Raw genomic sequence first — 25,548 nt, forward strand, 5'->3', positions numbered from 1 at the left:
AACCAACTTAAAATTAATTTCTTTAAATCATGTCAACTGCTTTTGTTTTATTTAATTGTTTGGGAGTATGTACAATTTCATTTGACATGATAAGGGCCTTAAATGGATCCCAATTTAATATACTGAGGGTCCATTTGTTTATTTCAATTTTCTGCCTTTATTGTACGTCACATTTTACATTTTTTAAATCAAATTACCATCAAGCATATTTAAGGCCTAGTAGAAAAACTACACGCTGCACAGAGTGGGAGAAACAGGGGAGTTTACACAGGCTAAACTGTTCATTTGTGCCCAAAGGCCCTGAGCAGCTTATGCAGCCATGAGTTTTATTTGATCCAAGGCCTTCCCACAGGCACATGAAATCTGCTGTGTATCATAGAGTTTCAAAATCTAAATAACTTTTTAGACTGATACTTAGGAGGCTAAATTATGTAATATCAACCACTCAATGTTATTACTAAAGTCTTTGAGTTGGCTACCCTTGTATTGTTTTAGGCCACTCTGTGTCCAGTACTTTTTTTATTTTATTTTAACTTTTCTGACATTAGAATAGAATAGAATAGAATAGAATAGAAATATACTTGGCCCTATTTCATTAGATGAGTAGTGTGCCATCCAGCGGTGATGAGTGCTCACTGCAGTCTGCTCTTTCCCGCGCGGACTCTGTCACAACTCTCTGTTTTTAAACAGAACTTAAAAATAGTAGCTCGATAGTTAAACTACTGCACAAACGGCTGCATTTAAAACATAGCAGAGTGCGTATACTTTCAGTTTTAAGCTTATTTTAATGGTAAAAAGAAAAACTCTTCGCCAAACCGGAAGTAAATACAAACACCCGCTGATTCTTTCCTGTGACGTAGCGCTAGCTTCCGATGCTACACGCGGGAAACAGGCGAAGCGGCTCATCACATTGACAGTAAGATATGAAGTTTTCAAATTGTGGTTTATGGCGTGTTTAGAAGCCAATTTTGAGATATTATTGAGTTACATAGGAGTATAAATCGCCTACGTGCTTTATTTGGAGCTATTTCCGGTGTAAAAAGTAATACTGAGTATCATTAGATTTCCTTACACCGGCCTAGCTCTGCTGGAGCGCTCGATTTTATGTATGGTGTGTCTTTACTGGGGCGGTGCCGTAGCGCGTGTCGTCTGTTAAAGTGAGGGCTATTCGAACGCAGTGCAACGACGGTTTATAAAAGAAGTGCACCCTAAGCAGTTCAAGTTAGCATAGCTATTGTTAGTGGCGCAGCACGGATATTACTTATCGTTTTTATCAAAAAACAGTTCGACCAAATAGTTGAACTGTTACCGACCGCAACTAACCGATTTATGTAAGATGTAAATAGTTATTTAAATGTTCGTAAAACTCTATCCAACTGCTAGCTAACAGCCAACTGTTAGCTGTACTGTTGTAAACTGCTAACGCTAGCTAACAACTCTAATGTGACTCGGTGATTTAAACAGAGAGCACAGTAACGTTAGCTAGCATCAGTCTGAGATAAGAATATCATAAAGTAAACTTGCGTGTAACTGGGTTGTAGTAATATTTTAGTATTTATACCATTACAGGACGGCAGGGTTTTCCTCTCTCTTTTCAGTGACTCAGTGTGTTTTCATCCACATCAAGGAGAATAGGGACTTTATGCCTCCATCTGAAAATACATTGTACCAGCCCTGTGGATGTTTGGTACTATCTTATGCATTTTCTTCTGTCTGCAGAGCATCAGTCGTCGCCTGTAGCTGAGATGGGAGACACACTGGAGTTCAACGAGATTTACCAGGAGGTGAAAGGCTCCTGGGTCAGTATCCTCATCAACCACCCCTGCTCTATAAACTGATGTGTAGAGAGGAAGCATGCTGAAAGGCAGCCCAGAATACAGTCAATACACAGGCTGATGTATGTACTTGATAAAGTTAAGATACAGGCACTGCAGTATTTTGTATATAGGGTTGCAGCGATATGCTGGTTTCAGTATATACGTCATGGTATATACTGAAACCAGCATATCGCTGCAACCCTATATACAAAATGTTGGTGGTTATTACACCGTGTTCATTTGCTTATCTACGATATTGGGGAAGAAAATACATCTGAATGGAGAGTGTCCCCTTTATTGTAGATATTTTTAAGGGGGAGACTTTTGACACATACTTCTATTAACAAAATGGTTTCGGGTTTCCGTTATGGCAAAAAAACATCTGTTCAACCAAAAAATAACCCATCCATTTCATTCCATTAGGGTCATTCTGACCTTTTTATTAAATAAAATCTGTAATACTGTGTCATTTAGACGGTAATTGTACCCTGAAAATCTCCTACCTGCAACCCTAGTATATATATATATATATAATAATAATATATATAATATATATATTTTATAATGTTTGTTCATTTGTAATGTTAAAGTGTGTGTCCTGAAAGAGCTGTGAAATTGGTAACTTTAATTAAAGTAACTTTTTGTCATATTTGCTGAAATGTAACTATATCAGTACAGTATTGCACGAGACACATGATCTATAAGAAAACATCCTGTTTCTCTGCCTCTTCGTCGTGCTTTTAATGGTATTTGAAAGAATCCACAGCACACGAACGAAATCAGCCGCTCAAAGCCGAGGAGTCTGTTACACAGCTGCCAGTCATGTCAATCACTCTGTAAACTGTGATCAAACTGTCAAACTAAGCATCGCTGATCAAATATGAGTCAAGATTCCGTTACTGCATTGCCTGTTTCTCACTGAAAATGTTTTCAGAAACATAGTAAAGTGTACTGTTTAGCTGTAACAAAACACAGCGTACTGGCCGGAGCAAACTTTCTAATTTTACAGCTAAACAGCACATTAAAACATGTTTCTGAAAACATTTGAGGTGAGGAAAGGCAAACGGTAAGAGAATGTTGATTCATATTTGATCAGTGGTGCCTTTGAGGGTTAGACCGCAGTTCACAAGCAGTGGTCGATATGATCGACAGCTGCGTTTAAGACTCCTTGGCTTTCCTTCAGCTGAGGTAGATTCTTGCCTACAATGAGGCAGAGGAGCACAATTTTCACACATTATCTATCTCATGTACTACTGTCAGGATAAAGTGATAGTTTCAGTAAATATGTAAAATAATATATATATTTTTTTTTATAAAAGTTACCAACTACAACTTGAAAGACAGTCTACCAACTGTATAACGGGCATGGGTCTGAAAAAGTAATCTGCTTTGTATTTACTGACACTTGTACAAAATAATTAATACAGACTCAGTTATAAATATATCAGTGCATCTCAGTTTTAAAATTGAGCAATAAGGCACAAGAGGCTGTGGTTTACAGTGATTTCAAACGGCTACAGGACGTTGTAAGGTATGATGCACTGTAAACTGAAGTGGCTTATTGCTTTTATGAAACGGTTACTACATAAATCTGGCAATGATCCATAAAACGAACACACAGCAAGAAAAAATAATGCAATTTATTGCTAACAAATCACTCCTGAGCTGAGCAACTGAGCTATACTGTCACAAAAATGATACTGCTCGCAATTGACAACATATCTAGAAAGATATAACATAACATAAGATAACAGGCCACAAATAAAAACATGCAAGCTAGTTAAAGTTACACTACAGCTTTGGATAGAGATATAAGGCTGGTGGATTGGGTGGCAGCAATGACGGGTATTTCTCCAACGAAGTGCAACAGGGCACAGTCGGTTCCCTAGCTGCTCAAACATAAATCCTTCTAGGCTTTGGGCTTCAGTTGGTGGTTGCCCTCTTTACCTCTGCGTCCCATATGACAATATGTGACTAATTGGCACAGTAATACTAACATTTTAATGCGGCCACAGCTGTGTTTTTATAGAGTATTTTACAACGGCTTCAAACGCAACTTGGCCAATCATAATTGAAGACTGGAACCAAGCGTTCTATAATTGATTTGATCATTTTTGTCAGTTGACTAATCAAAGTCTTTTCAGCTCATAAACAAACTTTCTGGGGGACTTTAAATCCCAGCATTTTAACACAAGTCCTGTTTCTGTTTGTGTCTCTATCTCTTGCCTTTGTTGCTGCAGAACGACGGGCGGCTTCGTTTCAGCAAGCAAAATGTGGTTTATAAGAGCAGCAAGACGGGGAAGGTGGACAGCATCCCGGCTGGTGAGCTCAACCTGGCCCAGTGGAGACGAGTGTGTTTAGGTCACGGCATCAAGCTGGGCACCAGCACAGGACATGTCTACAAATATGACGGCTTCAGGGACACGGTGAGTGTGTTTTTATAAAGCAATGCTTTTACAGTTAGGTAAGTTTAGAGGCCAGATCAGGCTCTCATGCTTCTGCATGATGCGGTCATGTCATTATTTTTGCTTTTGGGATACCTAAACAGACTCTAAATCCTTCTCCCTGGTTGGATTTTTCTGTTTCTGGGAAATATTTGTTACTCTACTCAGAAGAGAACAAGGCAACAGTGGAATATTACAGTCTGTTTTCTTCAACACTGTGTTTATGACAAGAGGGTAACACAAGCAAGGGGACCGCCGATAAACAACTTCCATCCCGTGTCTGACATTTCCATGGAAAAAACGCTACCATCTTGCGAAAAGGCCACCACTTGAGTGTGTGTGCGCGCATGTGTGTGTTGCTATCAAAAGTATGTGAATGATTCGTCTCCTTTCTCCAAAGCTCCTAATGGGATTAATGAGGGAAACCAGCGCTAGCATGTGTGTTCCATAAACAGTGTAATCATCGGCTCATGTGAGTCAGTGTTTATATCAATCCACTGAAACAATTTGGCTCAGAAGACTGACACGAAAAAAAAATTGTGGTCGTGTTTGTTTTTTATCACCCAATTTTTTTCATTCCCCCGCTGCTCCGAGTGCATGCGCAATGTCAGCACTCAAGTGAAAAACTGGAACAGAGGAGCGGGTATAACCTGGACTCTGTGGCTGCGAGCGGTGGCGTCTCCTGGGGTTAATCAGCGTACGTTTTTGGAGATGGATCCTCTCGTCCCCGGAGCGCAGGGTGTGATGTCATTGTTTATTATCCCACAGCCAGTGTCAGTAATCGGGAGTTGGCTGGAGGTTTAGCCGCTGGCGAGCTGTACAGGAGCTGCGATGCATCTGTCCTCGTGAAGTGTCCTTGAGCAACGACTCTCTGCCAAAGAGGCTGTTATGTAGCTGACCTGTAATTGTCTACTTGAGGATCAGGGAGTGTAGAGGAATGTCTATCTCCTGTTTGTGTCGCTTATACGTGTAGATGGTTATTGGCCCAAGATAGCATCTTTAACATCAAGAGTGTGGCGCTGAATGTACGCAACTGATATTGGATATAGAGCAGAAACAGACGATTGCTTGAGTATTCAATTCTCTGAAAATAATCAACATCTATTTTACATAATAAATGATCTATTCACGTCACTTACCATGAAAAAAATGCTCAATAATGTCTATTTTGGCCTCTCAAACATGAGTATCTGCTGTTGACAAATCAAGACATCACCTTGAGCTTTTGAAAACAACAAATTAAAAGTTTTTGTGCAGGGCTGGGAATCAAACCGCAATATTTTTGGGTTACAGGACAAATTGTGTCAACTACCAAAAATTAGATTAAAATGTCTGGTCAGATTCATAGTCTGTATGTTATTTAGGCAAAGCTCTTAAACAGCTGCTTGTCTGTACACAACATTTAACATTTTAGGTGTCTCACTCATTTTGTTAAGTGAATAAAAGAGTTTTGTAGTAAAGCTTTTTTAATATTCCTCACAGTAAGGTATACAAGGTCCCCACAGTCATGGGAAATGGGGAAAAGTCATTGACTTTCTCAGTCTCTTTTTCCAGGCCTGGGACAGTCACGTAATTAGTAAAATCCTTAAAGGCTTTGGAGAAGTCATGTAATTTGAGTGTAGTGTAGTTTATCTGCAGATACATGTATAGAAAGTACAGGAAAAAATAAATTAAAATTCAAAACATTGTGCAGGAGATGTTAGAAACCAAAAATGGGTTATGAAGATATCTCTCCTATTAAATAACAACAGTCATACAAAAGAAGAAAAAGATAGACGGACACAAAAGATGCAAAAGATTTGTTGTGACCGATAAAATTAAGTAATTACAGCAAGCTAGAATTATGTCTGAATTTGAGTTTGAATCGGATATGTTCGACAAACAGAAAAATAAAGTTGTGACAGTATGATTTAACATGTAGGGTCATGAATCCCAAAGTTTGCCAACCTATGCCGTGCCCCACTACTTAAATTGTCCTGCAGTTTTGAAATATCTGCAGTAGTTCAGATAGTTCACATAGTTCACATCTTTATTTGGTTAGTGAGTTTTGGTCATGATTCTCAGATTTTGATCCATTAGATCCAATAAAAAAAGTCTTGAAGAGCTTGATCATGAAATTATTTTATGCCGTCCATGTGTGCGAGGAGGCAAGAAGAAGCTGACTGGTTCAGTGGGCCTTAAAAGGCGGGAGCAGGAACGTTTTATCAAGTTTTTGTGATGCATCTGTAGTGTTTCAACAAATGAAATGTTGAAGGTTGTAAAGAGACCGTGGTTGAAAAATGTTGTAATAAAAGACAGACGGTTATGTTGGGTAAGACTGTGTGCGTTTGGGTCTGTGGTGGGTAGTGGGGGGTCTGTGTTTATTATGATTAAATGAGCTGAGCAACAACAAATCTGCCAAAACTGTAATGAGGAGTAGAGAAACACTCAACAGCAGGCCTGATGAGGACACTGGGAATGAACACACACACACACACACACACACCCCTACACACACATTCACACATGGACACAAACAGGCCACCTCTGCACAAACTCTTGATTTTTTTTTTTTTTAATGCATTTACACATCTGCTCACACATGCTCTCCTATCTAAACAATGCCTTAATCCAGGCTAACAAATGCACTCATGAACACACACACACACACACACTGGCTCTCTGGGCTCTAATTGGCTGTAATAACCTTATGGACAGGCAGATATCCAGGTGCGTAAACTCTGTTTCCCACAGTCTCTACCCTGCACACACTCGCACACCACAATCACTTCCACATGTGTGTGTACTACGAGGACAGCGTGTGTATGCGTGTGTGATTGAGCATGTGTTTGTCGCTGTGTGTGACTGTGTGTGTGTCCTTTCCAGTTGTAAGCGGGCCTGCAGGATAAATAAACAGGCTGATTGTCAGCGGCGGTGTGGAGGGGAGGAGGACAGAGAGGGCAGATGGATTACATTCACCTCCAGTGTTCCCAAGAGGCCTCAGCGGCGGGCGCGGTTATAATTGCGTCGTGATTAATTAGCCCTCCGTCCCCTCAGCCTTTTTAGAGGGTGTTTTTCTAAGCTTTGACCCATGCGATGCCAGTGTGTTAGTGCCTCACTTACATGAAGCCGCTTTCTTCTTCATTTATTTGCTCTGATTTTCATCACTTCCTCTCCTGTCAACTTGGTTTTATGCTTTACCCTTTGTCTCCTCACCTCTCTGATCCCCCTCTCATCCTTTGATAATCAGGACTTGGAGAAGATCTCAGAGTTTTTCAAGGCAAACTACAAGGTGGAGCTCGAGGAGAAGGACATGTGTGTGAAGGGGTGGAACTGGGGAACAGCAAAGTTCTCAGGTACAAATACACACAACCAGAATGTCCTCACCAGCAGGCTACTGCAGATTAGTTCAGGCTAGTCCTGCAACTAATAATTTTTTTCATTGACGATTAATCTGGCAGTAATTTTCTCAATTAATCAATTGCTGTTTGGTCTATAAAATGTTGATCAGTGTTTCCCAAAGCCAGAAGATGACGTCCACAAATGTACACAAGCCAGGACATTTAGTGTACAGCCATAGAGGAGTAAAGAAACCAAAAAATATTCACATTTAAGAGGCTGGAAACTGAATTCTCAAACCAATTAATTGATTACAAAATTAGTTGACGATGAATTTGATAGTTGACAAATAATCAATGAATCACTGCAGCTCTAGTTTTGGCACAGGGACTCTGTATTCATGTGTAGTCAGTCACTTTCATTATCAATTATTCTGCAGATTTCTCAATTAATGTTGTTTATTTAATGTAATTAAAAACCACAAAAATGCAACCAGCAGTTCAACTCTGTGTCTAAAAATGAACAGTATTCTTTTGACATGTATTTGTAATAATCCAAATTATCTGTAAAGACCAGACCAAACCTGAGAATATAGAGAACTTTTAAAATCTTTACACCATGCTGACCTGGTGCTTATTTCACCCTTACCAACTAAAATGTTCTGCAATAATAACACCTAATGAAACAGATTTAAGAAATTGGCTGTTTTCCTTCCACTGCAGGGCCACTGTTGTCATTTGATGTAAATGACAGTACAGCGTTCGAGATCCCGCTGTCCAACGTGTCCCAGTGCGCCACGGGGAAGAACGAAGTCACTCTGGAGTTTCACCAGAATGACGACACTGAAGTCTCCCTCATGGAGGTCCGATTCTACGTCCCGCCCAGCCAGTCTGATGAACGACAAGACCCTGTAGAGGTGAGGATTTTAGTACATTTTAATCACAGCACGGCACACACCCACACGGACCAAACAGTGATGATTATGTCAACGAAGGTAACTGCACAGAGATGCAGTTTGGAAAGTGGAAAATTCTGCTACAACGTCCTTCATATTTCTTGTGTATAAAACCATTCTGACACCCAAAAAAATGCTTCTGCTCCCCTCATTTTATTTATAACATAGTAATTAATACGTGTATTCACACAAAACTGAAAAGCAAAAAGTAGATAGTCTCTCTGTTAGTAACGGCAAATTAAGACACACACAAACACGTAAGCACCAGCCACTGTGGTTTGCCATGGCAGAGATATGCACACTAAACTGCACCAGCCACTGTGGTTTGCCATGGCAGAGATATGCACACTAAACTGCAGCTTAACTAAGGCATACAGCCTTTTGAGGCTTTTTTTTTTTTTTTTTTTAAAATATGTGTTGATAATAATGTTAATACTGTGTGTTTTCTTACAGGCTTTTGCCCAGAATGTGTTGTCTAAGGCTGATGTGATCCAGGCCACAGGAGACGCTGTGTGTATCTTCAAAGAGCTGCAGTGTCTTACACCCAGAGGAAGGTAGAAAATCAAAACAGTCACTCACAGATTTCCTCATTTATGTTATTTTACCAGTTGTAAACAGTGGCCGATTACCCAGAGCACCATGCAGTTTTATTCATTAATGCAGTGTTGGCATGAGAAGCCACACTGGTATTTAGATGTCCAAACATGACTGGATTAGTCCTCAGCTCTGTCACCTGCAGTACCTTGATTACACCATAGTTAAGACTTTGGTTCGACTGCTCTCTTATTCCTCTTTTTTCCTCACTCAGATACGACATCCGTATCTACCCGACTTTCCTTCACCTTCACGGTAAGACCTTTGATTACAAGATCCCCTACACGACTGTCCTGCGTCTATTCCTGCTGCCTCACAAGGATCAGAGGCAGATGTTCTTTGTGGTGAGTGGACTTTTGTACCTTTACTGTAAGCATTTTTTCCCCTTACTGTTTCTCTCGGTCCTTCTCACACTTGTTCTCCCTGTTTTACGATGTCATCATAGATCAGCCTGGATCCTCCCATCAAGCAGGGTCAGACGCGTTATCACTTTCTCATCCTGCTGTTTTCCAAGGAGGAGGACATCAACCTCACCCTAAACATGAACGAGTGAGTGTGTGACAGTGGAGGACACCATGAATTTATGGGCTGCATGTGTGTTAGGGAGTTTGTGTAAAAGACCTGTTACATTGATAATGCAAGACCTCTCTTACCTAATAATGCAAGCTCACTTTTTGATGTTGTAAAACAAGTGTCCACTAGAGGGAATTAAAGGACTGGAGGAGTCACCTTCATATGTTTACAGTAGCACCAGCTGTTCTTTGCATTGTTCTTATAAATTCAGAAAGCTGTCTCAAGTGTTTAATTTCATCATAAGAGACCTGTCTTTCCTCTGTGTCTAACAGGGAGGACGTTGAGCGCCGTTTTGAGGGCAAACTCAGTAAAAACATGTCAGGGTCTCTGTACGAGATGGTCAGCAGGGTGATGAAGGCCCTGGTCAACCGCAAGATCACCGTGCCCGGAAACTTCCAGGGGTAAGCACCTTATAGACCCTTTCAGAACACATTTTCTAACATACTTGAGAAGATCCTGTTAAATGTGCCTTGTTCTTCTGCAGTCATTCTGGAGCTCAGTGCATTACCTGCTCCTACAAAGCGTCCTCAGGCCTCCTCTATCCCCTGGAGAGGGGCTTCATCTACGTCCACAAACCCCCCGTGCACCTGCGCTTCGAGGAGATCTCTTGCGTCAACTTCGCCAGAGGTACCACCACAACGCGATCCTTTGACTTTGAGATTGAGACCAAGCAGGGAAATCAGTACACCTTCAGCAGCATCGAGAGGTGAGGATGCTACACACAGAAACATATAACCGCCTATTGGGAGTTTTTCTGGTCATGAATCTGTAATAAACATTGTGTTTGGTTAGCACCTATTCACACTTTTAAAGTTTAGAGTGTGTAGGGGCTTAGAACATTACACATGTTGTTGCAGCAATTTTTTTGATACCATTTGTTACACGGTTTTAGTGCTAATTTAAAGCACTTTAAACCACTTGAGAATAGATAAAAATTGTGTTAATATCCCTCCAAAAAACCACATTAAACTCCAAAAACTCAGGGAACATCATAGAAAAATCCATGCTGTGATTTTGAAGATTGTGATTTGGAGATTTGTGTAAGAATTGCAATTTTCTGTGATTGGATGGTGAGCACTTCTGTTGTGGAAACTGCTCAGAAACCCCCTTATTGTCATGAGACCTATAAAAGCCTTACATCCTCTGAGTGCTCCAGGTCTTTAGTTTGTGGTTGTTATGGGGGAAAACATCATCATACATGAATACAGTTGGGCTCATTGAATCCACAAGAGTCTCAGCTTTCCAGTCATACCCAATTTGTGCAATTCCAAGACTGTTTAGAAACCCTTCTATGCAAAAAGGATAAAATACAATAGGTGAAAGTAACACGTTAGTACTGCATGAGAATCATGGCATGCTTTAAAGTGGGCATGTCTGTAAATGGGACACTTGTGGGTACCCATAGAAGCCATTTTCATTCAGATGTCTTGAAGTGAAAGATCAGGGGACCCCTGTGAAAGTAGCCATGACAGTTTTTCCCTCGCTAGAATTTAGCCTATGCCTTGAGCGTTATTTAACCCTCTTCCTGACAAGCTAGCATGACAAAGTTGTTACCAATGGATCTCTTCTAGTTTGATAAGATACCAGAATCGTCAGCTCGCTACAGCCTCTGAGAAACAGTAATGTCGGCAGAGGATTCCAGCCCTTGCACAAACATTTAAAAAGAAAGCAAACATTAGAACAGAAATTTAGTGTATTGATGTATTTGAAAAATACTTAAAGTTTCATCCATTGTTACTGAGATAAATGTGGCAACTCATCATGATGTAGATGTCAGATCATATCGTCCAGCCCTGAACCTATCGACTGAATTTCATCCAAAATAACCCCAGTCTTTCTCTTTACCTTTCAGAGAAGAGTACGGAAAACTGTTCGACTTCGTTAATGCCAAGAAACTCAACATCAAGAACAGAGGATTCAAAGAGGTAACTCATTTGTTATTGTAAGCAAATAATGTACACAAGTTTTGTCAGACTTCCATCCCAGATATTGATGCTTGTTGCCCTTCTCCTGTGTGTCTGTCCTTGTACCCCTGTAGAAGAAGGTGGGTATGGTCACGGGCGTCATGTGTGAACTATGCACTTGATTTTTATCGGTGTGGAGTGATTTCTGCTTGCATGGCGTGCCGCTGCGTGTGTGTGTGTGTTACCGAGGATTGTTTCCTATAATCTTGATTTTGGCGAGATGTTACCAATACGATTGCTGTTGGACCTGATGAATCCTGAGTGATTTACGACTAATCATGGGACATGGGGGTGAAGGAGTGTGTGACTCTGATAACTAAGTGAGTGTGTGAGTGTGTGTGTGTGTGCGTGCGTTTGCATCGTGCTGACTAATGTGTGGCCCGGGGGCTTTTGGTGTGCTTTAACACTCGACACGGCTGTCGGCATGACCACTGCCTGACATCGGCAGTGCTGATTGGATTATGCCGTCACGAACAAGTTCCCGGTCTGTCTGACAACACAGTCGAAGCAGCAACGTGGTTCCTCTGGTAACAAGGCCATCTGTTGCCATGGTGACAGGGTCAGCCGAGTAGGTCAATAAAAATGAATGGGCCTGCTCTCCATTTCCTGCTGGTGTTTTAATATGAGCCTCCTGGCTTGTCGTCAGTCTGTTCTCTGGCAGACACAGATATTGATGCATGGAGATGGGAAGGATCGCATGGGAGGAGAAGGAAACTGTTTGGTTTTGGTCTAAGATAACATTACAATACAGTGGCACTATGCTTTTCCATCTGCTAACAGACAAGTCTGTGGTGTAAAATCCTTCCTTTCATTTTTGAGTGACATCTTTTGTGAAAGAAACTTGGCTCAAATAAAAAGGAACAAGTAGCCTTGTGAAGAAATTTAGAGGCTATAATATTCTGACAAATCTGATAATCGTACACCTACTCATGAACATCAGATGTCATTCATAAGGTAGCTATTTGTAATTTACTAGAAGGTGAAGCAGTTGAGAGAGTTTGCTGAGTCGGACTTGGGACACTCCAACAAGCGAGCGTCACGACAAACAGTAAGAGAGATGTAGGTTAAGAATTTGAAAATGGCTTAAACATGAGGCCCAATGTTTGTAAAGCTTTAAATCCATGAAATCCAACCCAGCATGGTGTGTTATTTTATTTTATTTTAATAATTGGTAAATCATTTAGTCAGTCAAAGGAAGTAGGTTACAGCATTGCAGAATGCCCCCTGAAAGTCTGCGATTCAAATCATCAGTCGGAAACTCCTCAGTGGGGAATCTACGTCCACTGGCCATTTTCAGTGGAGATTATTCAAGTCAAGCAGTCATTTTTTTTCCAGTGTGCCTCTGGAGATTTTTTAGTCCCCAGATCTAGCTATGGAGTGAGCGCTCCTTACTTTCATGCCGCTCTCTGGGTCAACAGCTGCAGACCTAGACCCAGAGTGTGTCTGTCAGTAGGACGGAGGCAGCTGCCCAGGGGGAAGAGAGGCTTTACCTGGTCACATTCAAAATAATGTTATCTTCTGCCTTCTGCTTATTCATTCATTTTCCGTAACCGTTAATCCTGGTACAGTGTTGCAGGGGGGCTGGAGCCTATCCCAGCTGACATTGGGTTAGAGGCGGGGTAAACCCAGGACAGGCCGCCAGACTATTATAGGCCTGACATCTAGAGACAGACAACCATTCACACTCACATTCACACCTACCAACATAAATTGAGGTCTTTGGACTGTGGGAGGAAGCTAGAGAATCAATTGAAATCTGGAGAAAACCCACGCTGACACAGGGAGAACATTCAAACTCCACACAGACGGGCTCCAGCGGGACGACTGGTTCAACACAGAACCATCTTGCTATGAGACGACAGTGCTTACCACCTTTTGCCTTTTGCTTAGAGGTGGTGAATTTACAGCTCACAGCAACTTGATGTGCCACAGTCTAGTATCGTTAGCATAGTTAGCACTAGGGCTGCCACGATTTGTCGACTAATCGATGACTAATCGACTATTAAAATAATCGATGACTATTTTAGTAGTCGACTAATCGGTTTGAGTCATTTTTCATAGAAAAGCACTATAAAAGTACCCCAAAATACTCTTACTGCAGCTTCTTACGTTCAGATATTGACATCTTTACACACTCTCCCGTGACAGTGAACTAAAACCCTTTGGCGTGAGTATGAAACAAGACATTAGATGACATAATTTTGGGGTTTGGGAGAGACAGACCGTCATTTTTCAACATTTTAACACATTTTTCGATGAAATGATTAGTCGACTAATCGAAGAAATAATCGACAGTTTAGTTGACAATGAAAATCGTTAGTGGCAGCCCTAGTTAGCAGGCATGAATTCGTAGGGCAAACTTGGCTTATTTACTATAGCTTGTCACCCTGGACGTCCTGCTGAACCCTGTTCAAACTCTGAAACTATAAATGGAAAAAACGGAATGAATAATTGAATATTCATTATGAAAAGACAAATCAGATTTGACTGACATCATTTGGAGTCAGGTGAAGCCCCACAGTATCAATAACTGATTAATCGTTCAAGTCCTATGTTAAGTAAAAACCTCAGATCTCTTCTCAAGTTAGCGTTTGCTTATTTCTGTGACTCTAAATTCAATTTTTATGGTTTTGGGCTGGTGGTTGGACAAAACAAGCAATTTGAAAATGTACCTTGGCCTCTGTGATATTGTGATCAGCATATTTCAGTATCTTCTTACATTTTATAGACAAAATGATTGATGATCGATTGTTAAAGTAATGGCTTACTGCCCTGAAATTATTTAACTTTTTAAGATGAGCTTTGTCTGTCTGCTGCTAAGTCATGGAAGACTCTCCTCTGGCTGTGCTGTATTCTGTGTGTAGTTTCTGACTGTGACCGTGTTTACTTTCAGGGCATGAAGGGTAATATCGATGAGTACAGCGACTCAGACGATGACCAGCACGATGCCTACCTGGAGAGGATGAAGGCCGAGGGCAAGATCAGAGAGGAGGGCAACGACAGCGACGAATCAGATGCAGAAAGCGGTGAGTAAAAGTCTCCCTTTGACAAGAGTAAGCAATGCATGTTGAGTTCAGGAGGTTTGATTTTCTGTCTTGTTTCACTCTTTAGATGAGTCGTTTAACCCCGGAGAAGAGGATGATGACATTGCAGAAGAGTAAGTGACTTTATTTTTTTTTTTTTTAATGAACATTTGTTTTTAGCCTGTTTACCCTTTGTTTCCATATCACCCTGGCTTCCTTTTCCGAGCTGACCTTCCTGTTCTGTTTCTCCACCTCTGACAATCAGGTACGACAGCAACGCCTCAGCAAGCGACAGCAGCGAAGATGGTGGCGATAGTGAGGAGGAGAGCTCTAAGAAGAAGAAGGTCAAGAAAGCCAAAGTGGTGAAAGAGAAAAAAGAAAGAAAACCACGTAAAGAGGTGAGAGAGCCGTCGGGACGGGGAGGAAACATGACAGAAATACTAGGTCATAAGGGCTAAAGAAAAAAAGAAAAAAACCCCACAAGATTCAAGCAGCATTTTTTCCTTTTTTTGTCTCTAGTATTGCAAACAGATGCACAGTGTGTACAAACCTCTTTAACTTACCTTTCAATTTACTCCCTTTACCCTGAACAGAAGAAGCAGAAAGATACCGGCGGCCCCAAGAGGCCGATGAGTGCCTACATGCTGTGGCTCAACTCCAGCCGTGAGCGCATCAAGTCGGAGAACCCAGGCATCTCCATCACAGAGATTTCAAAGAAGGCCGGAGAGATGTGGAGACAACTGGGCAAAGACGAGAAGGAGGTGAGGCAGGAGGAGGGGGAGGAGGAGGAGGAGGAGGAGGAGGAGGAGGAGGAGGAGGAGGAGGAGGAGGAGGAGATTTACTTTAGCTTTACTCGTCTGCTCTCACAACACTAGATATGTAATGGTAGGAGTATTAGTTTGCATGAGTGAATGACCAGTGTGTTACAGAGTATGACTGTTAACATAGAATGACAGAAAAGCAAAGATTGATTTTGGTCTGCTTGGATTTTGTAAGTTTTTTTTTCTCAGTTTTTACAACTTTTTCCTCTGCCTTCCCTGTGACTCACTGTGTCATCAAGATCGTGTCTAACTAAGCCTTTTAAATGGTTTCTTAATGTAATTTAAAAAGGAAAAAGAACCCAATTTAATCTTTTTCATATTTGTCAGAAGGGAGCTTACGCATATCTCAGGTCAAGTGGAACATGCAGTATGTTTTGGGTTACAAATGTATTCCTGTGCTAATCGATCTCAGTGTATTTAGTTTTTTAAAGCAATGAAAGAATGATGAAATCAGACTGTTCTAAAGTACAGTATCTCAAAGAGCTACAGCCAGAGGCAGTGTGTTGTTTTTCCCTGGGTTGGTTCCCTGTTATTTCCTTCCTCTGAAATAATGGTGAAGAACAGCGGGTCCAAATGCCAGGACTTGAGTTTTTATTAAAGCCCACTTCAGACCAAAGAGTTGTGACAAGAAGAAACCATCCTAGAACATTGCAGAGAAAGTTGCAGCGGTGTGAACTGGCCTGTCGCAGCTTGACTAAGGCCAGCTGATGATGTCACCTGCAGCTCAACTGGTCAAATCGCTGGCTTCACCTGTTTCTACAGCCAGTCAGCTTGTAGTGAAGTCCGCTGGTGAACTCAGAATGACATCACATTTCATCACTATTACAAATACAACTGTAGCCAGTATGTCACTATCACTATCCTCATTAATATTCTAAGAAGCTACAAATTATATTCAGCCACAAAATAAGCCTGAAAAGCTGGAAGTCAGAGAGGAAGTACAGAGAGTTGTTGCATAGAGATGATACACCGTCGCATCTAGTTGCATTGGTGTGAACTGGCAGGTTGCAGAACAGCACATTGCAAGTAGTTGCCTGTTTGAACTCGTTGCATTGTGAATCGTTGGCCTGAACTGGGCTTTACACGTCTTAGGTCTAGCTCGGCTAAAAACAAAACATCCAATCAATCATTACGTTTTTGTGTTGTTCACTACGGAGCCTGTGTGTAACTGCTACTGACCGATAACGTTATCTTCACATCATCTGTTCAATCGACTTTACCAGTTTAGATAACAGACACTCATCTGTCCTGCTGTTACTACATAAATGTGAACCAACCACAGACACTGGCCTCGTTGAAGGACTCATGCTGTGCACCTGCTGCAGAATAAATACATGTGGGAAATACTGTAATGGTTACTTGGTGTTATTTTTAGCATTAAAAAAGCATTAGTTTGACCTGGCTGGGGTTTGTGTTGGCCTGCAACCCACCAGGCCTCTACATTTCATGAGGAGACACTTAGATTCGATAGTTTCATCACATCAGTGCCACACTGAACTTGTGCTAAGCAGAGCAAGGTTTCAATAAATCCAGTTTTTTTATTCATTCAACCAATTATGTTTTATTTATTGCTTTCCTTTACATTTATCTGGTTCTCTGTTTCCTGCAGGAGTGGGAAACAAAGGCAGGAGAGGCAAAGAGGCAGTACGACAAAGCAAAGAAAGAGTACAAAGAGAGCGGTGGAGGAGCAACTTCCACTTCGAAGAAGTAAGGCTTGTTAGACACAAACTCACACTTGTTCGTTCTTTCTTTGATACAGTAAGTTTTAAATATATTTAACTTTTTCTCCCCATCATCCACCCCTAAGGGAGAGTAAAAAAGGAGGTAAGAAGGAGGACAAGAAGAGGAAGTCTGCCGGGGGAGACAAGGACAAGGAGCGGGGAGGCAACGACAGCTTTAAGAGTCGAGAGTTCATCGAGACCAGCGAGAGTTCATCAGACTCTGACCACAAGAGCAAGTCCAAGAGGAAGAAGGTAAAACCAGAGATGGTAAACGTTATTACAGCAGCATCCTGTATCTGAATCATCCTCTGAATGTGTCTCTGTAATCACTACAACACTCAGACATCACTCGCTGTAGACAGCCAGTCTCCACATATGTGATACACAATTTTGTGTATTTAAAAAACATAGATGAATAGCTGCTCTGTGAGAATTGGGCAGTTTTATTTTGAATCATATTTGATGTTGGAGTGAATCTGAACGTCCAAATCAACTAATGTTAGGAGGAGAGAGGATTTTTGTGATTGCGAAGAACAGCTGCAGAGGAGAGGGAAAGGACCAGAGAGGACTTGTGACCAAATTTCACAGAAAATAAAGAGATGCAGGGAAGTTGCAGGTAAGAACTAGAGAGGGAAAGAGTGACAGGGAGCTAAGCATCTCTGGTATTATGTGCCAAATAATTCCCTGTTGTTAGTTGAGCACCCTGTGAAATACATCTCTTCCTATGTGTAATGCAGCTTTCTCTAGGCTGATACTGATATTGCTATTTGGGAGCTGAAGAACTACAATATATATGCAATTCAATGATGTATCAGAGAATAGACATTTTTAATATTGCATTAAGAGAACAGCATCTTTACAGGGATTCATTAAGTTTGATGGGAAATTCTGTTGATATATTAATAACTTCTCAGTGCTCTCTGTTGGGAAAACAGTGTAAAGGAGAGTTTCTAATTTGTCTCAAACATATGTTTTTGCATTTTCCGTTACTTGCCGGCTGAGATATACACAGATACCAGTATATCTTTGACAAACTGATATCTTCACTTTAGCCAAGGAAAATGTCAAAGAAGGAATGGTCATGACGTCAGTGACAGTGTTCAAGAAGATTCTGGTGTTAGTTGTAGGAGTGTCAACAGGGTGGGCACCTGCAAATCACGCTATAACCTTATCTTAAAAATCCTTCCACCAGATTACAGACCACACATTACGTGATGCTTACTGACAATTTTTATCTAAATATGCACAGTCGGGGCGTCGGTAGTGTAGTGGATAGTGCAGGCGCCCCATGTACAATGGCGATGCCTCGCCGCAGCGGTCGCAGGTTCGACTCCAGCTTGCAACCATTTGCTGCATGTCACCCCCCCCCCCGCTCTCTCTCTCTCTCCCCCATTTCACTCTATCCTGAACATTAAAGGCAAAAAGCCCCAAAAAATAATCTTAAATATGCACAGTCATTTCCCCTGGTATTGGTCTCCAAACAGATCATGTCTCTGTTCAGCAGAGGCTGAGATGCAGCTGCTGGACAGAGACATGATCTGTTTGGAGACCAGTTAAAAGATTAAAGATTAAAAATGTCCATAATCATCACACAATGTGTCTTTTAATCTGGTCGAAGAATTTTTCAGTCAAAGTTAAAACAACAAGTGACACCCTGTGGCTCAGTTGGTAGAGCAGGCGTCCCATATACAAAGGCAATGTCCTTGCCGCAGCAGGCTCAATTCCAGCCTGCTACCATGCTGCATGCTATCCCCTCTTTCCCCCCATCATGCTTAGACTGTGCTATCTAATAAAGGAAAAAAGACAAAAAAAAACCTTTTAAAAGGAAAAAAATTAAAACAACAAAAATGTGAGTGTAGTGTGATTTGTCGTGCCCGCTCCATTGACTAATAGAACTGACACCAAACTGTGGCTCCTTGAACGCTGTCACTGACGTCATGACCGTTCTTTCTTTTACATTGTCTTTGCCTCTAGCCTGATCTCAAACTGTCAAACTTTTTCAACTCCTGGCTCAGCCTTGTGAAATGTACTTCTTCTTGTTCAGCTAGATGTTTTCTAACAATACAAGCAGGAGGAATCCTCAAGTAAAAGTTAGTTATACAAGTAAATGAACTGGTAGTTTTAATTTTATGATATTAAAACCTTCGGAGTTGTAGGTCACAGACATGTGATGGTTATCATGTAGCAGAGGAAACAAAAACCATTTTGTCTTTATTACACATCTCACGTGTACTTTTTTTATTTTAACCAGGAATCAGAGGAGGAGGAGGAAGAGGCCGTGTCCACACCTGCCAGCTCAGAGGAAGATTCAGACTAAACACACACTGTTTTACCCATCTGACACACACATCAAGGACCAAGCATTTATACTCTCCATGTTGATCTCATACGAACGGACTGACAGACAAATCAACAGATATGAGTTGCATTTGCTTTTCCTGCTACATGTTTTGTTTGAAGAGTACACACTGATGTTGTTGAGATTTGATCAGGTTTTCCCGCTGACAGACAAGTGAAACAGTGACATGCTGGTGTATCACTTTTCCCAGAATTCCTGAAGGGTTTTTTTCATCATCTCACCCACAGGGATGGTTGTAGTTTTATAGCACTGAGGAATTATTAGTTGATTTGATGTGGATGTGACAGAGAGGAGCAGATGCAGAATTGTTTTGTTGTTCTTGTGTAGAGCATTTAACAACATCAGTTAAGTGTTGTCTTTTTTTTGTGTTTTACCATGTCTTGTTTTCAGGCTTGAATAAATAAATGAACCATTTTTAATAAATCTGCATATTGCTGTTGTTTTTAACACACAACTTTTGTATCATGCTGCTGGGTGACAGCAGCTTAAATTTACATCGTATTTCTTATTTTAGCAGGAGATTAACTGCAGCCTGCTTGGGGAAAAAATGTTACAAAATGATCTTTTAAAAAAAATCTGAAGTTGTCAGATATGACGGCTGATAACAAACAGGTACTCCAAGTAATCTGTGAGGTTTTTGGGTGAAACTGACAGCAACTGTGGGTTTACAACAGTCTCATCCAAACTAATAAATAAAACCGGTGAAATCGATTAACTAAAACAAAGAAGATAAACTTAAAGTAACTTTAACTCAGGTTTTACTCAAGTCACATCGCTTCCATCACTTTCCGACTTCATAGGGGTCAAGAGTCAACTCCTGGAATATCAAATCCATCATAACCAATAAAAAATATGCACCTATTCAAGCTATTTACACTAAAATACAGTTTGAAATGTAATCCTGTTAGTTCCATCATTTGTGCATTACAGAGGACTGTAGTAATGACTATAAGACAATAAGACTGGGCAGTCTCAGGTGGTGTCTTCATTCAGGATCCTTGTGGCCTGAGGGTAGAAGCTCTTCCCAAGCCTCTGAGCGCTGGCCTGGTGCGACTGGTACCTTCTTTCCGACCTCAACAGAGAGAAAAGGCCGTTATCTGGTGGTAATAGTCTTTAATGATTCTCCTGGCCTTACTCTTGCAGGGTCCGGTGTAAACATCTTTTGGGCAGGGTAGAGCAGCGCTTAATGTATGTATAACCAAACAAACCACTCTGTGCGCAATAAAGCAGATGCAATCAAATAGCAGTGAAAGAAAAAGACATGGCTATATCAGTTAACCTTTTGAAACCTGGATCAACATCACTTTTTTGTGCTGCATTCAGACGCCTTTACCCAGAATTTAAACCTTTGAAACGTGAACAAATTAGTTTTAATGTCTTTCGAAAACATGGGGGGAAAAGTAATGAACAACTTGGCAAGAAATGTTCTGCAAATTGCGATAAATTATAGTAGAGAAAAATCATTTCGAAAATGAAAAAAGCTAGGGAAAATCGCTAGAAAACTATTCATGATTAACATAATTAAATATTTAAGATTATGTCACAGAATTGTTATAATTTTTTAAGCACTTTTTTCTAGCCTTTACCCTGTTTCTTTTTGTGTTTTACTTTATTTTTTAAATTGCTGATTTTTTAAGTAATTTTCTTGTTCATTTTACCGATCTCTTGCTAATTTTGGTGTCATTTCTTCCTAAGTTGCTTATGGCCTTTTCCATGTTTTGAAATAAATAAATAAAGTCTATTTACTCAGGTTTTAAAGGGTTAAATACAGGAAATTAAAAGTAGTGACAGTTACAATCAACTAGATTAGCAATTAAACCATTGAATCATCTCAGTGGATTTAATAAGATCAACTTAAAGTTCTGTTTAAGTATGCTACAACAACTTTTTTCATGGTGGTCTGGTCTAAGGGCTACTTTCATCACTTCAGTGCATGTGTGTTATGGAAACATTTGCGTGAAGAAATAAGAGCCAATTTTGGCCATCTAATAAAAAAAAATATGCCAGAATGATCACATAGCACAGACGGCCCCAAACAATAAACTTTGAACTTCAACTATTCAGTCAACATGAAGAAGAAGACCTTAAATTGCTCAGGAAAAAGTGGAAACTTTTTCGGTTTCTTTGTCATTTGTTAATGTCAAGGTCAAGAACGGACTTTGAACCTCACCTCAGGCCCTTGGGTTGGCCATATTTCTAATCATACCATGTTAAAACACTTCTTGTGAATAAAATGAGCACGCAGGACAAAAATCTTGGCCGTTCTCTAAATTCTTCTGAACGCACTGCACAAGCACTCATTTATACATTTTACTGTTATTTTTCACAACATGAAAACATCCACCCTTCATCTATAGGAATGATGCTGCGGTTCAGAGAGATCTCAGCTCTTACTGCACTCTTACTCAGGAAATCCCCTGGAGATGTCTTTTCTCTGTGGTGTTGTTCATCAGTCCCATTTAACCAGGCAGGGCGGTTTGGGAGTGTGTGTTATCATAGGGAGTTAGATGGCGACCAAGTGAACATTGGAGAGACAGTGGTTTCAAACGGGAGGCCGAGGTCTAAGTACACAGCGGTTTGTAAAAGGGTGGCTAAATTAGGGTCGAAGTTGGTGGTTTTTAAGAGGCAAACACTCCCGGATGTGTGGTTCACTTTAACTTGGACAGTGTTGGATTTAATGATAAAATACTCCTCCTGCACATCCTGCTGCACTAACACTGACTGGATGTCCTCAGAATGACCCCTCGTGTTTGTTGTCAGTTACATGTTGGGGCATTTTCTACATTAATTCCTCATACACTGATTTTTGCTTAAAGATCTCCATGTATTCTCAGTTTGAACCACTTCAGGCAGCCCCCTGGGGAGTGCGTTGGGCTTTGAAGCCAATTTTTGTAGTGTTCTAACACTGGAATTGAAACTTCCAAGCCCATCATGTGATGCCATCGGGCCCCAAAAGACTTCTTCCTATAAACTTAACATTATGAAAGACATCACCCCTGTCCTTCAGAACCTCCACTGGCTCCCTGTCCCACAACGCATCCAATTCAAAGTCCTTCTCCTCACTCATAACCATAGGCGTTTCTAGCCCATTTTTGGGGGTGCTGAAGCACCCCTAAATTGAATCCCAGCACCCCTAAAATTTGAGAGATTTTTATTTATTTTATTTTTTTACTGTATGTACCTTTTTAACAAGGTAGAACAGTGTCAAAACCATACAGTACTTGGCTGAAACGTAATATTTTAACAACAAAAATACAGCCCCCCCCCCCTTCCCTCAAAAATGGTTTGATCCACCCGATCCCTCCCACCTTTCCCACCTTTCCCCGACTCGGGCTCTGAGCGCTCTATCTGCACAGAGCAATGCGCTGCCTTCCAGAGTGGGTGATATGCAGTAGTGGTGTAAGTACCTGGCTTAAACCAGGATATGTGGCACATTTCTTAACTTCTACCACTCAATACCAACACATTATTATCATTACCAGTCCTCATTTTTGCTGCATTTAATCGTAGGTCACTGTTTATGTTGTTAGGTAGGAGTTAGCTGACGTTTTTTCTAGCTAGGAAACGTTACAGGTGGTCAGTACCACTGTCCTCTGTTTGAATTGGAATGAGAGAAGCTAGCTGTTGTGTCATATGCATGTGTTAATATTAAAGCCAAGGTGCAACTGACTAGCTAACTGACTGGATGCCCATTAACATTATAACTGCTATTGTGTGTATTTATTATTATTATTTTGTAGATTTCAAGCACTTTTCTTTTTTGAAGTGTATTTTTATTTATGTATTTGTATTATATAATACAGACAAGAAGGAAAAAGGCAGAGACAAACATTGAAAAAAAAAAAGTGTTGTGCTTTACTTTCACAAATGTGGGAATGAAATTGAGTTAAAATGTACAAAACAGTGAAATTTATCTTGCCTGGCCGGGCAGCTCTCTGGGTGCTCAGCACCCCTAAACCTTTGATCCTAGCATCGCCCCTACTCATAACTAGGTCCCCCCCTACCTCACTGACCCGCTCCACTGCCACATTCCTTCCCGCAATCTCCGCTCCTCTGTTGCCAACCTCCACGCTCCACCACTCAGGACCAAGCATTGGACAGCTTTTAATGTGTGAATGATGTTGTGTTTATTTTACTGTAGTCTATTTTATGCTAGTTTTTAACTAATCTAAAGCGTCTCTGAGTACCATGAAATGCACTCTGTAAATACAATTTATTATTAATACTATTAATAAGAGACGTCTATAAATAATTAGATACATTTTCCATTTAGTTTGATAACATTTGGAAAGTCTAAGTCATTGTGGCCCAATGATGTGGAAGCAGTGCCAATCATTTGGGTAATTTCATATGCAGCAGGTGAACTTTTGTTTTTTTGACTCCCATTTTAACACAAAAAATATACACATAAAGTCAGGGAGTAGATGTAATGATGCTACAACACAATGAGATACAACAAAGAACAATAAAGGTAAAAATAATACTGAAAATCAAGAGAGAAAAGGCATTTTTTAAATGAGCAGGCAGCAAAAACAAGAAGAAACAATCAGGTAAATAAAAAAAGGAGCACAGTTGAACTATTTTGCATCAGTTCGGCAGTTCTGGCTCTGGAAGGTTCTCACAGGCCGTATCCTCTTATTGTCTTTGGTATTTTTTGTTATATACAGATATGCAATGATGATGCTGGGTAATATGAATGTTGATGTGATCCAATGTCAAGTCTCTGATCATGTGATGAGACAATATGTGCACGATAGCGTGCACTGGGGCCCATCATAACTCCCTCACGCCACTGCATTTCTCCAGCTGTATATTCTGACTCAACTAAATACGGCTGAATATCCAAGTCAGCCAAAACAAATGTATCCTGGTCCGTTACATTCTCTGCACTCATATTTTGGGATGCAATTTTTTACTGTTCTGTTTTTAGGGGCTTCTATAGTGCGCCCCCTGGCTACCCAATCCAAGCTGAATTACCCTGTAGGTCTTCTGCCTCCAGATACGTCGCTGTCACGTCACATGACGGTGCTGGATGCAGGGAGAGCAACAGATTTTGCAGTTGCAAAATCAGTTTTCTTCGTCAGTATAGCATGCACTGAGGAATTTATTACTTCAGTTGATTACAATTACCTTCAACACTGATGAGATATCCATATACTGTAAAAGGTGGCAAACCTTCCCTTGAATTTACCGTCAGCATGCTAACACTTGCTAATTAGCATGAGGCTGATGTCAGTGTCATGATTTTGCAGGTATTTGATTTAAGAGAAAACAGTATTGGACAAATGAAAATGTTGACCTGATTACGGTGCTCAATGAAAAGTCAGTGGATAACCAAAGTGAGTGAGACTGATCCTCTGGGGAACATGAATATTTGTACAAAGTTTCATGGTTGTTGAGATATTTTGGAGCAAACTAGTGGAGCCATTTCCATCCCAGAGCCAGAAATAAGTCATGTCACAGTTTATGTGTGAGGTTACGTTCACGTAATGTCGGGATGTGTGTGTGCCGGCATGTTGTAAATGTAGCGGTCAAAGATAGATCGAATGAGAATGTGTTTACATACATCCCTTCCTGCTGAGGGATGATCACTTGTACAGTGGTTTCCCCTTTCATGAAGACATCCATCCAACAATCCTCCACTCCCGCCTCATGTGTGCCCGCATCTACAAATGGTGTCTCGTATTTGTAGATGTATATGTTTCACAGTATCATTCCCTGTTACAGGAATGCTCACAGTCTTGTTGATGAACGTCGCAGTCGCATGAGCCTGAAAGCTTGTGCATGTGTGTTTATCCTATCCTATATTAGGTTACCATTAATTGACCACAAACATAATGGACCCACTTAAGAAATGACAAAGTCTCTCTGCACATACATCTACACACACGCACACACACAGACACACTGTCATTGCATCATTACATTATCTCCCTGACGTGAGAGCCAGTAATGCTGT

General features: G+C 40.8%; 1 protein-coding gene across 2 annotated transcripts; it reads left to right on the forward strand.

Annotated features, from left to right (window-relative positions):
* Nucleotides 1-839: 839 nt before the first annotated feature.
* On the forward strand, nt 840-20,012 carry ssrp1a (structure specific recognition protein 1a). 2 transcript variants are annotated; one of them, XM_050042408.1, is made up of 18 exons: nt 840-916; nt 1,720-1,799; nt 4,058-4,243; nt 7,491-7,596; nt 8,302-8,495; nt 8,988-9,088; nt 9,343-9,472; nt 9,574-9,677; nt 9,974-10,102; nt 10,186-10,407; nt 11,554-11,626; nt 14,559-14,691; nt 14,777-14,822; nt 14,954-15,086; nt 15,282-15,449; nt 17,119-17,216; nt 17,317-17,482; nt 19,482-20,012. In XM_050042408.1, exons 2-18 carry the CDS (start codon nt 1,746-1,748, stop codon nt 19,545-19,547), a joined length of 2,109 nt encoding a protein of 702 aa, XP_049898365.1. In that variant the 5' UTR covers nt 840-916; nt 1,720-1,745; the 3' UTR covers nt 19,548-20,012. The 2 variants fall into 2 exon arrangements, with proteins under 2 accessions (XP_049898365.1, XP_049898366.1); XM_050042409.1 differs by lacking the exon at nt 840-916 and adding an exon at nt 1,256-1,331.
* The last annotated feature ends 5,536 nt before the right edge of the window (nt 20,013-25,548 follow it).

The sequence above is a fragment of the Epinephelus moara genome, chromosome 4, assembly GCF_006386435.1.
Source record: "Epinephelus moara isolate mb chromosome 4, YSFRI_EMoa_1.0, whole genome shotgun sequence".
NCBI lineage: Eukaryota > Metazoa > Chordata > Actinopteri > Perciformes > Serranidae > Epinephelus > Epinephelus moara.